The 15,359-nt window shown below is 38.0% G+C and overlaps 2 protein-coding genes across 3 annotated transcripts in view; one reads left to right on the top strand and one right to left on the bottom strand.

The window, feature by feature from the left end:
* ZPBP (zona pellucida binding protein) overlaps window positions 1-2,789 on the top strand; it is a gene marked incomplete at its 5' end in the record, with an annotated part of 28,291 nt that extends 25,502 nt beyond the window's left edge. Inside the window, one exon of the mRNA XM_084510911.1 lies at window positions 2,163-2,789. Within this exon, the coding sequence (XP_084367037.1) occupies window positions 2,163-2,254 (92 nt within the window). The 3' untranslated portion in view covers window positions 2,255-2,789. The remainder of the gene's footprint in view (window positions 1-2,162) is intronic.
* A 7,922-nt stretch (window positions 2,790-10,711) lies between these two features.
* Window positions 10,712-15,359, bottom strand: part of VWC2 (von Willebrand factor C domain containing 2) — a 56,807-nt gene continuing 52,159 nt past the window's right edge. For both annotated transcript variants that reach the window (XM_084507518.1, XM_084507519.1), the window contains exon 4: window positions 10,712-11,194. In XM_084507518.1, the coding sequence (XP_084363644.1) occupies window positions 11,043-11,194 (152 nt within the window). In that variant the 3' untranslated portion in view covers window positions 10,712-11,042. The remainder of the gene's footprint in view (window positions 11,195-15,359) is intronic.

Raw genomic sequence — 15,359 nt, 5'->3', positions numbered from 1 at the left:
ATTCAAATCATAGTTTTCTGCAGTTTATTACCGCATTATTATCATGTTTAAGTCTGATCAGCTGCTCTATAGTTTCAATGATTCTTTTTCCCTTTTCTGACAATTTTATAATACTTTCTTACTTACCAGTCATAGGTTAGCACCAGTGATATTTTACGACCACAGATACATTGAAAACCTCAGATAACTGTGTTACCCTTTCATATGCTAATTCTATTTTGGAATATGAAAACAGATGTTTCTAGTCTCCTGGTCTCAATATGGATGTGACAGAATTGGAAATGTTATGGCATAGGCTCATGAACATGGAGAAATAAAAAAAATAAAATAAAAAATGTATATCCTCTGTAGGATTCATAAGGAAAAACCTACTCAAGTTCTGATACATCAAAATAACTGGATTTTAGTTTCACTGTTCTGTAGCCTCTATTATTTTTATAATACCTAATTTCATGTCATGCTTTACTAGGCCTGGTTCCTCCATACGTAGTGCTCTGTGCACAATGCATCATTTATTTTACACTGCCATCATAGAATTTATGCACTAAACATAACCGTAACACTTAACTGCATCATCTACCAGTCCAAATCTCCTGTATTAGATCTTGCTTTCACTTTCTTCCCCATGCTTCACTCTAACATTCTTTTATACAACATTATGTAATCATTCATTTTTTTCCCATTTGCTTTTATATTAAAATGACATTAAATCAAGATATTGCTTCACCTTCTATACCATTTTTCTAGTCTAAATCTCATTCTGATTTAGTCAATTAAACATGTTAACCTGATTAGTCACTGGATGATGTATCTATCTCTAGAGAAATCTGTTTGGCAAAACACACTGGTGGTGAAACATATCAAAACCTTGCTCATCAGGTACCAAACAAGTGATTTTGTAGAGGCAATGACTTAGAGAGAAGTTTCTACTGACTACTAATTCAATTTAGTCTCCTGCCTTTGCAAAAGCGTCTTGAACAGAACTGGGAATACAAACACCTTAGAAATTTTCATAAAATTTCATCCTGATTTTACTGTTTTTCTGCTTTTAAAGCCCTTTTTATATGAAATATTCCACAGTATTCCAGGAAAATTTAATTAAATATTTAGTTATCAGATAGATGAGAAAGAAAGTTTATAGGATACAAAAACAAATTAAGATGTTATGGGTTTTTCAGTGTGTGTGAATTGGCAAGTATATAAATTATGCTATAAAGATAAAATATTTTGCTTGGATGTTCATACTTTCAAAGCAATGGTTATACTGATAGGAGTTTTTTGTCACTGAAAAAGATTGAAAGTATACCAATTAGTTTTCATCAGCTGGCTAAGTAAGTTACAGGCCTCCTTGCTAGGGTTCCTTTCTCCTTTTCATGCTTTTCCCTAGGTAGCAGATTACAGTACTAAGAAATTATAGAAGTAATAGTAATTGTAATAGAATTCTACCTTGCTCCCATTAAACTGAAAATTTCGAAGAATTTACTAGAAGTGTATCTATAATCTTAAATAAAAAGCATATAGTTATTTCTCTGGTACTCAAGCAGAGGAATATGCTTACATGTACTTGTAAAGCTTTCTCTTTGCTGTAAAGCGATCTTGGTCTGCCTGTACTCATGTACTAAAGATGCAAGGTGTTGATGTCATCTGCAAAGGAACCTTTCTTGCTTACATTTCGTAAGACCTCTAAAGCCCTCTCCAGTCAGTAACAGTGGCAAAGAATGCTAGGCAAGATAATAACAGCCCACTGAGGATCAAGTGAATCCTGCCAGACTCAACAAATGAAGGTAAACCAAATACTGAAAATCCTGCTGAAGGTTTGTGCATTAGTGACTAAGAATTCATTATTAAGCCAGGCAAAACCAAATACCCAGGTAAACACAGACTCTGCAAAAGGAAGGAAGGTCTTAAATACCTTTGCATACTGAATACTAATGCTGTTCATTTAAGATCTTTCCTGAAGAAAGGCTAACATTGCCAAATTGACCTATGATTCAAGATAGTTGCAGCCAAATAGCTCAAATTCTGCTTTTATCAACTAGCAGAATGCTGGGGAAAAATATTTTTTTCAAATAGATAAAGATACATCTTAAACATTTCAGATGTAAACAATTTTGTATTAATGCCATTTAAATTCCTTCATTTTTTTTTTTGTGTCCGTATAGTTATCTGCAGCCCAGGATCATACAATCCTAGTAATGGAATTCACTGTCTTCACTGCGACAAAAGTTTGAAATATGGAGCAACAAAGTGCTAGTGGTTGAGGGATTGGCAGTATTGCAATAGCTCTTATGTATTTTAATGTGGTAATATTAATAAATATTTTTACATGTGTACAGTTTGTTTTGGTTACATCAATAGGATACACCTTGTTTTTAGGAAATAATGATAAATCTGCACATTGTTAAAATATTTTTGGTCATATCGCTTAGGTCTACTTCATTTTAAGGTCTTTGTAATTATCTACCAGGTTAATACCAGTAAAGATGATTAACTATTTAAATCACAAGAGGAAAATATAAAAGGTAGAGCTATTTTTTGTGGTTAGTGCTCTGCTGGTAGGCCTCATCTCCTTTTGACACAGCCTAGCATAAGATTTCTGTGCTGTAGCTTTGTCTGCCAGTTCATTCAGTCTGGATAGGAGGATTGTAGCAAACAGCTCAGGGTGTGCATTCACACTCTGAGGTCAGGAAAGTTGCGGTGTAGCCCCAAGTGCAAAAATATCCCCCAGACTTTCTTTCCATCTGATGCTAGTAGTGACCTCTTAGTAACTTCACCACAAAGAAAATAAATTTTTACTTAGGTCATTCGTCTGTTCTGCCTTTAAGGGCACCACTCTGAGCGTAACACTTTTGCTCTGACCTGAAGAAAACAAACAGTAATGTAAAATACCACGATGCTTTTTATGACACTCATTATTTTTACATGACTGTCAAGAATTAGTAAGTGGTTTACTCAATGTGTTTCTTGTCATTGTCATTCATTAGTAGCTTCATTTAAATTGGTATTCCGTAACAGAACTGTTAAAAATCCCATTTATACCTGTTTTCCTTTATGTCTGACAATGAGCTAGATCTGTAGGTCATTTTTAGCTCTTTGTCATCTAAAAAATGGGATTTGCAGGTATTTGTGTTTTCAAGAACAAGTATGAACTACAGGTTTAAATATGTACATCTTCAGGTATTGTAGTCTCAAAAAAGGACTAAAAAAATTCTGTGCTACTTTTAAGAAATAATTTTTAAATACAGCATATCATGTAAAGATGCTAAAAAGATATAATATAAATATATTGAAGATGTAAAGCATCTCACTAATAAACTGTTTATGTGACAGAGTGTGAAGCTCCACGTATATTTTGATGTGGACGTGAAAAATGAAACCAACACATTTAAAGTAACTAATATGACTATGATTTGCTTTTCCAGTTCGAGTGAACTACAGTAAATTTTATATAAAACAGACACAACTAAGGCATTTGGAAAATGGAAAAAAAAAATTAATAGGATTCTACAGTGACACTTTAATGCTTAAACATTAGTATAAACAGCATAACTAGCAGAATATATAAAATAGCTATTTTTATCAAATGCCATTTGAAAACAAATAGCTGGGAAAGAGCACGTTAAAAAAACAGCTGTTAGTTAGGAAATTAAACTCTATTTAACTGTAATCCACAGAATGACTGAAGGCCACCCATTCCTTATTTTCATTTGGTAATTAGAAATAAACAGACCACAAATGGAAAGGGTTGTTACATTAGGTTGAAGCACTGCACATCCATCCGTATGTTATCTCCATAATTTCCTAATCACGACAGCACTAAATTAGTTAGCATTAGTTTGAATTACTAATGGCTAGAGAGAAAGCATGTTATGCAGTATTGTCTTTGCAAAAATATGGACTTTGTTTTCATAAAAAAAAGCCCACAACATAACAAGTAATAAAAGCACATGGAGCTCCCTACAGCATGGGCAGCAAATTAATTTGAGAACTACCTTCTCAAATGAATGCTGCTTTTTTAAGGCAATAGAAATATAAATTAAGCAGCATTTTGACATTTTTATATATTTACCTTTCTATTGCACATCAGAAACAGAAAGCTCTGGTTGGCTTTCGAGCAATCTCCAACCATTCCAACAAGTAAAGACATTCATAGAATTGTATCTGTACTTTGAGGAAGAATAACAAAAATGATGTGCTTTTTAATTGGGGCAATATATAGACTAAATTTGACTTTCTTCACTAAGCATACATTTATGCATTTTAGCAGAGCACAGAAACGATATCTTTTGGTCCTCCCAATAAGTGATATTCACTTTAATTCCCAAAGTTCACACACCCTTTATGACTTGCTGGAAAAAAGTAAAGTAAGTGGTGATATGGGTTTGCCTTTAACTCTGCCTGTTATGAAGAAAAGCACTTGAAATGATCTTTATGAAAGTTCTCTCTCATTCAATGATTGCAGTCAAGTTCAGATGCTTTATCATACCTGTATTCTGCGGAACAAACCCTGATCTCAGTTAACAGTATTGACCCAGACGTCTAAATTACTCTTGATTTATGCTGTCTTAAGAAAAGAATTTTCATTTGCCAATGTATACATGCTGTATATATACAAATATACATCTCTCATCACTAAAATATTTTAGGTTTACTCTCATGTATGGTTGGGGACAGAAAAAAGAAATTTCTTTGCATATAAAGTCATGAAAAAAAAGTTGTACTTGTTTTTCTATTCTCAGAATTATCGAATGTAAAACCTACTTTCATTTCATCATATTACATCTACTATATGTTTGCTGTGTTTCCATATTGTCTACGAACTGATATATGTATTCCTATTTTCAAAGCTTTCCATTAAATCACATCTTTCCAACAAGGTAAAATATGTGCATGCAGAAATACTTGGCACACTACACTTTTTGAGATGTTCCTGCAGTTTGTACAAAATCTGCAGCAGTACTCTATAATTTGCGGAAACTGGGGTGTTTATGTTATGCGTGGTATTTTTCCCCTTTTGCAAAAGAAACATAAAGTAGGCTATCATCCTGAGCTCTAAATTGACAAGAAGATTACTGACCCCATATAAGCTGCAAAGTTAACGTTTACCATGGATACATTGTGGACATTTACTAACTTGCTATTCCATTACTATATTTTGCCTATTCTTTTCAACAATAGCTTTTTTATGCAATGTATTTATTAATAATAAAGGTCTTTTTAAAAGCAGAAAACTTATGCGTTACAAAAATAGCATTACTATTAGCTAATAACATGAAAATAACCTAATATGAATATAACAACATTTCTGGTAAGTTGACAGTTGATTGTTTTTAAACATTAGCTTTTGTGCTGCTAATTATGTAAATGTTATTCTATTACTGATTAATTAATAAAATTTTTTTACTTCTCTGTAACTGATAAATTACATGCATGTTTGGATTTTTCCTCTACATATTTTTAAAAGCATATAAAATGAATGAGTCATAAAATATACAAGCCATTGGAAAGATATAGTAGGTTGTATTGATTTTTTTCTCTGTTTTGATTCTTGAGAGAAAGGGGGGCTCTGAGGAGTGGCTGCCTTCTAAAAACTGAACAAATTCAAAAAGTGATGAATAATTTGAATTCTTGGATAGCCAGGAAAATAACATAGTCTGTGATATTTAGTTCAATGCTGTCTCCCCAGTTTGTATTTTGTTTCTAAATGCAGCAGAAAAACAGGGCAGAATGTGCATTTTTGTAGACAGAAATCCTGTGGTAAGCTGTGAAAAAAATTCATTGGCTGATAAGGGAAATAAATGGTTTGTTCAGTTGGATTGTATTAGATCATTAAATAATATGTGTCTTTCAAAGCCTCCTATGTATTATGCAGCTATCATACTTTAGATGCAAAAGTTACTATAAAAAGTAATACCAAATACTTTACAAATCTTGACAGTACATTTTAGTCCTGGAGTGTGTCCAGAGAAGAGCTACGAAGCTGGTGAAGGGCCTGGAACACAAGTCCTATGAGGAACAGCTGAGGGAACTGGGGGTGTTTAGTCTGGAGAAGAGGAGGCTCTGGGGAGACCATATTGCTCTCTACAACTGCCTGAAAGAAAGGTGTGGGGAGCTGGGGGTCAGCCTCTTCTACAGCCTCTTCACAGGTAACTAGCAATAGGACTAGAGGAAATGGCCTCAAGTTGTGCCAGGGGAGGGTTAGTTTGGAAATTAGGAGACATTTATTCTCAGAAAGAGCCATCAGGCATTGGAACAGGTTGCCCAGGGAGGTGGTGGAGTCACTGTCCCTGGGGGTGTTCAAGGAAAGGTTGGACGTGGTGCTTAGGGACATGGCTTAGCGGGTGACATTGGTGGTAGCGTGATAGTTGGACCAGATGATCTTGGAGGTCTTCTCCAACCTTAATGATTCTATGATCCTATTATGCCATATGTGAACAGAAGAGATAGTTTTCCAAGGTGGAAGAAGCTTTTATCATCCTTTTTAATCCAAAAAAAAAAAAAAAAAAAAAAAGAGCTAAATTAAATTTCATTGTAATCTGATTTTCAATTTTGCACCTCTGGAGATCACCCACTCCAATTCTTTTCTCAGTGAAGGCCCGGCTACAGCAGGCTGCTCAGGGCTGCGTCCACTTGGGTTTTGAACATCGTCACAGATGGAGACTCCACAACCTATCTGTGCAACATCTTCCAGTATCAGGCTCCTTTATAATAAAATTTTCTTTCTCATTTCCAAATGGAATTTCCTATATGTCAATTTATGTCCAACTACATTTCTTATTTACTTTCCTTAAGATATGCTTTGAAAATCTCCCTGTAAAACATGTTTATGACATTGTAGTTAGGTTTTTCCCTCTTTTACATTCCCACTGTCATGTTCAGTTTCTCTGTTTCATATCTCACATCTTTTCTCATTTCCCCTTTAAAATCTTGCATAATTTTTTCGGTGATTACCTGCACTATCTTTTTGTGGTTTAAATGAGTAGCGTAAATACTACTGTTGCACACTACCTGTAATTTTATAATTACTTGAAACCATCTAGAATATCATCTCTTCAGGCACCTACTTACACGTTTGAAGTCAAATTCATGTCTAGTGCAGTCCTACAAAAATGGACAGAGCCAAAAAAAAAATACTTTGGCAATATTTCAACTGGGAAATAAGCAGAAGCAAGTGAAGTGGAAGCAGAAATCTCATACTCATGCCAATGCAGCTACATAAGTACACCTGAGAAGAATATTCATTTTTCAGGCAACAGACCTTCAAATACAAAATTATTCATGAGCTATCAGTGTGTCCTGGAATTCAGCTTTTATGGACACAACCACCTGCGAAGTGGAAAAATTCAGATACATAATCCTTGTATGTTTGCACTGAAAACAAAAAATGTCTGAGTTCCTAGGCTTCAGGTGTGCCTCCTTTTGGACAATATTTATGGACAAAAGTTAGCTTTATTTTGTAACAACTATTTATTTATAACTGAGCTTTTTACTTCACTAACATGCACCTTACTTGCTTAACTTTATAAATAAATATAAAATTTCCAATAATTATTTTGATTTTGTTTTTTTTTTTTTTTTATTCCACTATGCTGTCAGAGGAATGTTTCAGTAGGTCAGCCAGTGTTGTCTGCAGTTTGGTTCACTGGAAACAATGTTCTGATGCAGATGGCTTTACTCATTTTTTAGGCTTAAATATGAGTAGCTATATTACTTGACCAAGCCATAACATTTAGATAAATACACATGGCCACCACAACACCTGTTTTTTTCTCTTGGAGATTAAATGAGTTTAAATGAGATTAAAGGTGGACGGTATCTAACTGTATCCTATATTGGCTGTTTTTCAATTTTAAATCTTTTCCATATTTTCACTTTCCACTCCTATAAAGAGAGAGGAACGTTTCTGTTTCAAGCCTCTGCCTATGTCAATTAACAGTACGAAACGGGATGCGAATTGCTCTCCAATGCCATTTCCAAAGACCCAAGAGCTGTTTGGTGCAGTCACATATTGGGAGCTTGGCTCCCGGGGTCATTTAAGGTCTATGTGCTGGGGTTGCTGATGTTAGCACTGGTTATGGGGTCTGGCTGGGATGGAGCTACCCTTCATAGTAGCTTGTTTGGTGCTGTGTTTTAGATGTGTGACTAAAACAATGCTGGTGTGTTACACTGTTTTACACTGTGTGTTAGCTGCTGCTGAAGAGATCTTTCAGAGTGTCAGGGCCTGCTCTCTTTCTCACTCTGCTTCCCCACTGAATAAGATCGGGAACATGCAAGAGTTTGTGAGGGATTGCAGCCAGGCAGGTACCCAAACTAACCAAAGAGATATTCCATGCCATACATCACCGAACTGGCAATGAGATGGGGAGGAGCAAGGTTTAAACAGGTTTTGTTCAGGAGCTGGCTGTGCATCAGTCTGCCTCTGGGAGGTGGTGAGTGATTGCCTTTGCATCACTTGCTTTGCTTTCTATCTTTTTTTCTTCTACTTCTCCTTCACTTATTAAATTATTTTGATCTTGCCCTATGACATGTCTTGTTTTTGCTCTTCTCTTCCTCTTCCCCTGTCCCACTGGGGGCAGTGGGTGGGTGACTGCGCGGTGCTTATCTGCCTGATGGGGTGAACGGCAGCATGGAGCAGGTTACACACTGAGCTTACTGTATGCAAACTCTGGTTCCAAATTTGGGTGAGCCTGGTCACATCTGCCCAAGATGAGTCACTCAGTCCATTTCCCTATCCTCAGAAATGACCAAAAGGCTCTCGTTGTTGTAATACTACAGGCCAAAGCTGGATGTGGCCAGTGACCTTAGCATAAAGAAAGTCCAAAGATCATTATGACTTTTATTTCACTACATCTTAAAAAAATAATAATAAATCTGAATCTCAAAAGACTTGAAGATTATATCTTGAAAAGAAAGATCGATTGATTATATCTTAAAATATCTCTTCAAGAAATCACCCACAAAGCTGGCTCTGAAGATGAATTTGCCCAAGAAATTCCGTATCAAATGGGAAAGGATCAACACTAAAGATGACATGAATATGTTGGTGCCAGGACTGAAAGATGGAAAAATATGCAATAGAAAAGTTATAAAAGTTACACGAGAAATACACACGAAAATATCCTTTAACCTTGTACTCACTACTTCAGTAAAGGCAGAACTTCCCAAAAGGACATCAGTTCAAGCCCCGAGGCACAGTATAAAGCCTAAGAAGAGCTTCAGTGAAGGAGAAGCAAAGTGTAACTAGTCCAAGGTGAGATTTATAAAAAGTTAAACATTATTGGCTATACATTGAAAGACAGGCAACTCCAAGTCTCTCATAGTTTCACTGAAAACATGTATCTCTTAAGGAGACACGAACAAGCCTACTTGGGAAAGGAATTCCACCCTGAGCTGCAAGTCCATCTCTGTTCTCACTCATGTTGTACCGTGGCTTCCTACATGGGTACCTCTGCTCGTCTCAAGGAGATCTCCATGGAAGAACATCGTTGCTCTTGGCACCTTCTCAGCGCTGTGTGGATACTCGACTTCAGTAGGCAACGAAGACATGTTAGACACACACTAAAAACACAGACTTGAGGAGAGAACTGGGATCAACTGAAGTCCCTGGCAACACTCCCATGGTCTTCAGTAGGATCAGAAATTGACACTTGGTATATATGCAAACACGGCAAATAGGTTACAGCAAGGCAGTTAATCTCAAGGGGTAAGTGGGAATACAAGCAACATTATTCATTTTACAGTATTGATTCATTAAGTCTTCCCTCTAGCAAAAGCTTAAAAGTAAGCACCCATGCTTGTGTTTTCTTAAGACATTGTCTTAACAGGTATTCAAAGCAGATGCAGTCCAGGAGTTGGAGATAAACTAAATTAAAACCAACATGTATCCAAACAAAGGCTGTTAATGGCTGAAGCGGGGAGATGTGATTCACTTCACACATCGTCAGGGTCAGTCTCTGCGCTATAAATCCTGCAATGGATTCAAAGAGCTGGCTCAAAAGCACTCTCTCCAACACACTGTGTCACATACCCTATACAGACAGACAGACTGACATTGAATCAAAAAACTGAACAAGCACCAGCGAGGTAGGAAGAGCAGGGTCTAGGGGATGGTGCAACTCTGAACCAGCTCTCCTGCAAATCCAAGGATTTGCACTGTGCAGCCATGCCAGTGTTTTGCTGTCATAGCCCACCCAAGCTGCACTTCGTCACATCCATTATGCATGACATTAACGATGCCACCTGCTTACTTACCTCATTTACACCAGCTCCACGAGTCTGTATTGTTTATATCACAGAGCAATGTGCCCTGCTGCAATGTCTTATGTCTGAACTTAGTATTAGAAATTGATTTTGTCTAATTAAATTTTTATAACAACAGCTACAAGAGACCAGTTCATATAATCCACTGCTCCCAGTTATCTCAGCTGTGGATCGGGAGATATATACCACTTGAACAAGGCCAGCCAGCTTTCATACTACAGCAGTACTCATATGTGAGCACATATTCTCTAAAAGCATATTTTGAGACATTTTTTTCAAGAGTGAGAATGTCAAAGCTTCGTTGCAAACTCGCTCTTTCCTGGCCCACTGAAACAAGCAAACAAAAACCAAAACAAAATGAAAAAAGAAAAAAAATATATAAAAATAGAACAGAAGTGTAATGTTTTAGCCATGGTGCATGTATACAACAGGACAGGCAATGATACAGTACTTTAATCTGTATTGTCTATATAAAACATTTATTTTTAACCTCTATAATGGCATTATAGAAATACATAGAATAATTTATAGAGTGTATTTTAGTGTACTCACTGTGAAAATAACACATTTATTAAGACAAGTATTCTTTATGTCCAAACTTTTTAAATATATGCACTTCTTTCTCTTGCAGTATTATGTTACTTTGAAAAGCAAAATATCAATAGTCTATTCTTTGTTCCTCACCAGAATCTTCTCATTCAGATTTCCCTGGGTCGCCTAGGGTGCTCACTGCTGTGAGACAGTTTATAAAAACCACGAAAGTACTTTGACTGGTAGATTTCCTATATTTGTTTGCATTCATGTCTAGTGCACATAGCTTGTCGTTCAATTCTCCAAGTGCCTTCTTCGTAAGTACAGTGACATATAGTGCATTCATCAGTTTTCACCTCTCGGCCTGCTGGAATGACAATGGTTTCTGCAAAGCAGTTCGGGCCTAAAAAAAGGAAAGAGTTTATTATGTGACGCCCATAGCATACTTCGATCTAGAACAGTTTAGTATTTCTCAAGCCCTGAAAATCTTAACACAAAGTCAGTAACACCGGGCACATTAAACAAATGTGAGCATTGTGCACATTGCATAAAAGCAGCAAAGAGGATAAGGAAACCCTGCCTTCTGAGCTGGCTATATTCTGATTTTCCTCTGGTTTTCAGCATGGGCTGTCCTGCCCTTTGCAAGTGAACGTGCAATAAATCCCTTGTACAAAACACCCATCTACGACAGCACCTGGGCACAGACTGGCCAGATAACTGAGTACAGGTTTAAGCGAGAGAAAAATCTGGCTGTCAACAATGAAGTAGTGCTACTGTAGGCTATTAGGGAGCGGATTATAAATGTTATTACTTTTTCCCCATTCGAAGCATACATTGCATTTCATGTAGTAGTCAAAGTATCAGATTAGTTTATTTTCCATTTCGTGAGAAAATTGGCCTTTTTTCCACCAGAACTGAATAACTCCAGCCTCTTCTGAATAAAGTCTCTTTTCAGGTGTAAAATGAAGCACTCATTTTGTATAAGTCAGCAAGTCTACAAACACTTATTTTCATAGCACACCAAAATAACTTCATTTCCAAGGACCAGGCGGACAACAAGCCACTGGCACAGTGTTCACAAGATAAATCTGATTCCTTCTGAAGATAGCATCCTCACTTCGCTGCTGATGGCTGCATATGCTGTATTACCTACAGTTCTCCTCAAAAAAAAAAAAGTATTTCTGCCTTAAATATCAACACATGCTTGTAAAGCATAACTAAACCCTACAAATCACCTCATATCCATCCATGTTCTCAGAGGAACTTGTCCCGCTGTTCCCCAAGTACAGATCAGGCTTGGGCAGAGCCTGGCTATCTAGCAGCACTTTGGCACCACCAACCACCAGGACAGGACGTGCAGCATGGGCTAGCGTATATTGACATGATACAGCTGAAACTCTTGACAGAATATGGGTGTGCCAAAAGCCTGTCAACTGTCAAGCTGCTTGCCATGCAAGTAAATAAATCATAGATGAGGTTCACCCTTCCGCTACCATGGATCTGCTGTCACAACTAAGCCAAACAGCGTGGCTCCAGCTTCTAAAACTTCTTGTTTTTTAAGTGTTTTCTCTGAAAACCAAAAGTAGGTACAAGCCACACATTTTAAAGAAGAAACTACACAGCTCACAAATCAGTTTTAATAGTTTTCTCTTTGGATCAGATGGCGTGTTTGTGCACTGACGAAGCTGCCTGAGAGGCAGATGCGAACTGACAGCAGCAAAGGCCCTTCCTCACTGAAGAGTTACTCCTCTATGGAAGAGACCTGCAAGACTTGCAGATATTTGGTTCGCCTGATTGTACCCATGAATTCTCTGACTATTTAAGGCATTTGTTTTAAGGTATTTTGTTTTAGAACTGAATGTTGACAAATGCCTCTAACACGTGGCTTCTCCTGTAATTTTGGGTGGCTTCTCATCCGTTCGAGGTTTTGGAAGCAGAACAGATAGCAAATACAGATTTCAATAGAGCACATCTCACGTAAAGTTACGTGCTTCACTCCCCTAACCTTACTGTGCTGCTTTTCTGTTTGTGGCCCCTCAGTCTGTCCGTGCAAAATGTCACTGGGCTGGACAAAACAGGGAGGAGGACTTCAGCAGGGCAGGGGAACGTGTCTTGGGCCCTCTGCACACCAGGAGGTGCTGAATCCTTCAACCGAGGTAAAGCAGAACTATTAATTAACTACACTGCCCTCAGTGGAGTTTAACGAAATTCTACTCTAATCTATATAATTCTGTTTCAGCTAACTGTAGTACCTTCTTGTGCATGATAAGCTTTCTTCCATCTGTAGATGGGTTTGACTTCCCATTAGAAAAAGATACCCGAATGTTTCGCCAACTGGCCTGCGATAGCCTTGTGATGTACAAAGCTGTACAGCACAAAGAATTAAAATACTAAAAGTGCAATCCACTTTCCATGGAGAATTTGTCCGAGACCTACAAGACCACTTGAAATTTAAACACTGTTTAAAAGGCACAAGAGGAACGTAAGTGATGTCAATGCCATGTACAGGATTTATTTCATTCTGGGAAAGTAAATGTTACAGGCTATACTTGGTTATAAAGATCAGCCAGGGAATGAAGTAAAAACCGTGCAACACAAGAAATATAATTCACGAGGATTCAGAATGCAAATGCCTCCACTCATTACTAGCAGTACTTTAATGCTGTGCATGACAGTCTTTCCTAAATCAAAAAGTTATTAAATGTAAAGATAAAACAAGTTAGCCCTAAATTGCTAAACTATTTAATATGGGGGAAATGTGGGGGGAAATGTACAGAAGGGCAGTAACTACCTACTTGAGAAGGGGACCCTACAAAGCCAAATGACAGCAACAACGTACATTAAATATAGCAAACTGGATTTTTTTTGTGTGTGTGTCATGCAACTGTTCTACAGAAAAGTGGCTATTTTCTGGTTCTGCATTTGCACCCATCACTACTGTACCTGCAAATCCTGTCTAGTGCTCAGATTGGGAATAGTCAACTGGCATCCTTGCCTCATCTCTTTCTTTGCAGTATTGTGCCTGCATGATGTGGTTAATGCTACAGAAAAGGGCATCATTGAAGAGGCCGAACCACCTGTGTTACAGCATCCCTATGCTCGTAAATACCAGTACAACACAGTGTCCAAACATTGAAAAAGAATTCCGCAGTCCTCCTTGTACCATTCCTCTAAATCCGAAGACTTTTTCTGTTCCCGTGCCTGCCTCAGCCCTTCCCTGGCTCCATCCCAGGAAAGGAAGCGGGGCCAGGCGGGAGCTGCTGGTCAGAGGGACAACGTTGATGATCCAGCTAACGATGCCATTCTCCATCTGCCTAAGAGGGCTGTGGGGAAGCTGAGAAATTGAAGATTTTAAGTGGACAGTGGGATGAGGAGGCAGAGTGGGCACACGAGGGCTAGTTTTAGACCAAAAAGTGCCACTTGCTCACTCTCCTTTAGGAGAGAGAGAAGGAAGAGACAGAAGCAGGTGTCTCCTCCAAACTCTTATCCAAGTGGATAAGCTGCCTCGAAGGCATGGCATTTGCTGATACTTCTGCTTTACTTAAAACTGGGCAGTTTATATTGATTTAGCGTGAGTCCCAGATTCCCATCACAAAGGGCAAGACATTTTGTGAGTTCTAAAGTCTGCAAAATTATCTCACTTAACACATGAAAAACATTTTGAAGTAAATGGGGGCTCCTCTAATGCCAAAGCAGCGGTGGATTTTTTGACTAGATGTTAGTGGTGGAAGGGCAGTGAAGGGTGATTCTCCTCTCTAGTCTACAATGCGGGCTGCCTGCTTTCTGAGCTGGTCCTTGGTACCACCTCTCTGTCCAAATTTCGCATCTGGTCTTCCTTCCGTGCAGCAGCAGCATATTAGAGATCATTTGATCTACAGTATAAACCTCCCGGGCCACATCCCCAGCTGCATATGCATATGCAGCTCTGAGGAAGTCAGTGGTGCCGCACATCTTCGCAGTAGATTAAGATCTTGCCGCATCACTCTTAAATCTGGCAGAAAATTCAATATGACATATTGTACCAATTCCAAGCACAGTTTGAAATCTACCACGACATCATTTGTTTTCCTAAAGTATATCCTGGCGCTGTCAGGCTCTGCTTGAGCTACACCACACTGGTATCAACAGAGATTTCTTTCCTAGGGCTAAGGCATAGCTGTTGCTGCTGCAGTGATGCCTTGAAGCAGCGGGTTCAGCGCAAATCCTCCGTTATCACACTGAGCACCAGATTGGAATGAGGCTCTGGGTTTTCCCCTGCTTGAAACGGCGAATCCTAGCTTCCAAAACAACATTTGTATCGGGATGGAAGCAGCTAGGAGATTGAGCCCATTTGGTGGTGAATGCACTGAGAATCTGTTTGTAAATGGATTCTCATCTCTTAAATTCTCTTAAATATTTTAAGAAGTTCAGAAATATTAGGGGGGTAAATGCAACAATTGTAAGTCTTTTTTTTTTTTTTCAAAGTCCTTATGCCGATACTGTGAAAAGCTTCCGGTGACTTGTGTTTTACGCTTCAGTGTTGATAAATGCAACAATTTAATTAAAATGCAAATTCTGTTATCTCAGAA

The sequence above is a fragment of the Aythya ferina genome (assembly GCF_964211825.1).
Source record: "Aythya ferina genome assembly, chromosome: 2".
Classification (NCBI taxonomy): Eukaryota; Metazoa; Chordata; class Aves; order Anseriformes; family Anatidae; genus Aythya; species Aythya ferina.
This window is presented reverse-complemented; position numbering and strand designations above follow the sequence as displayed.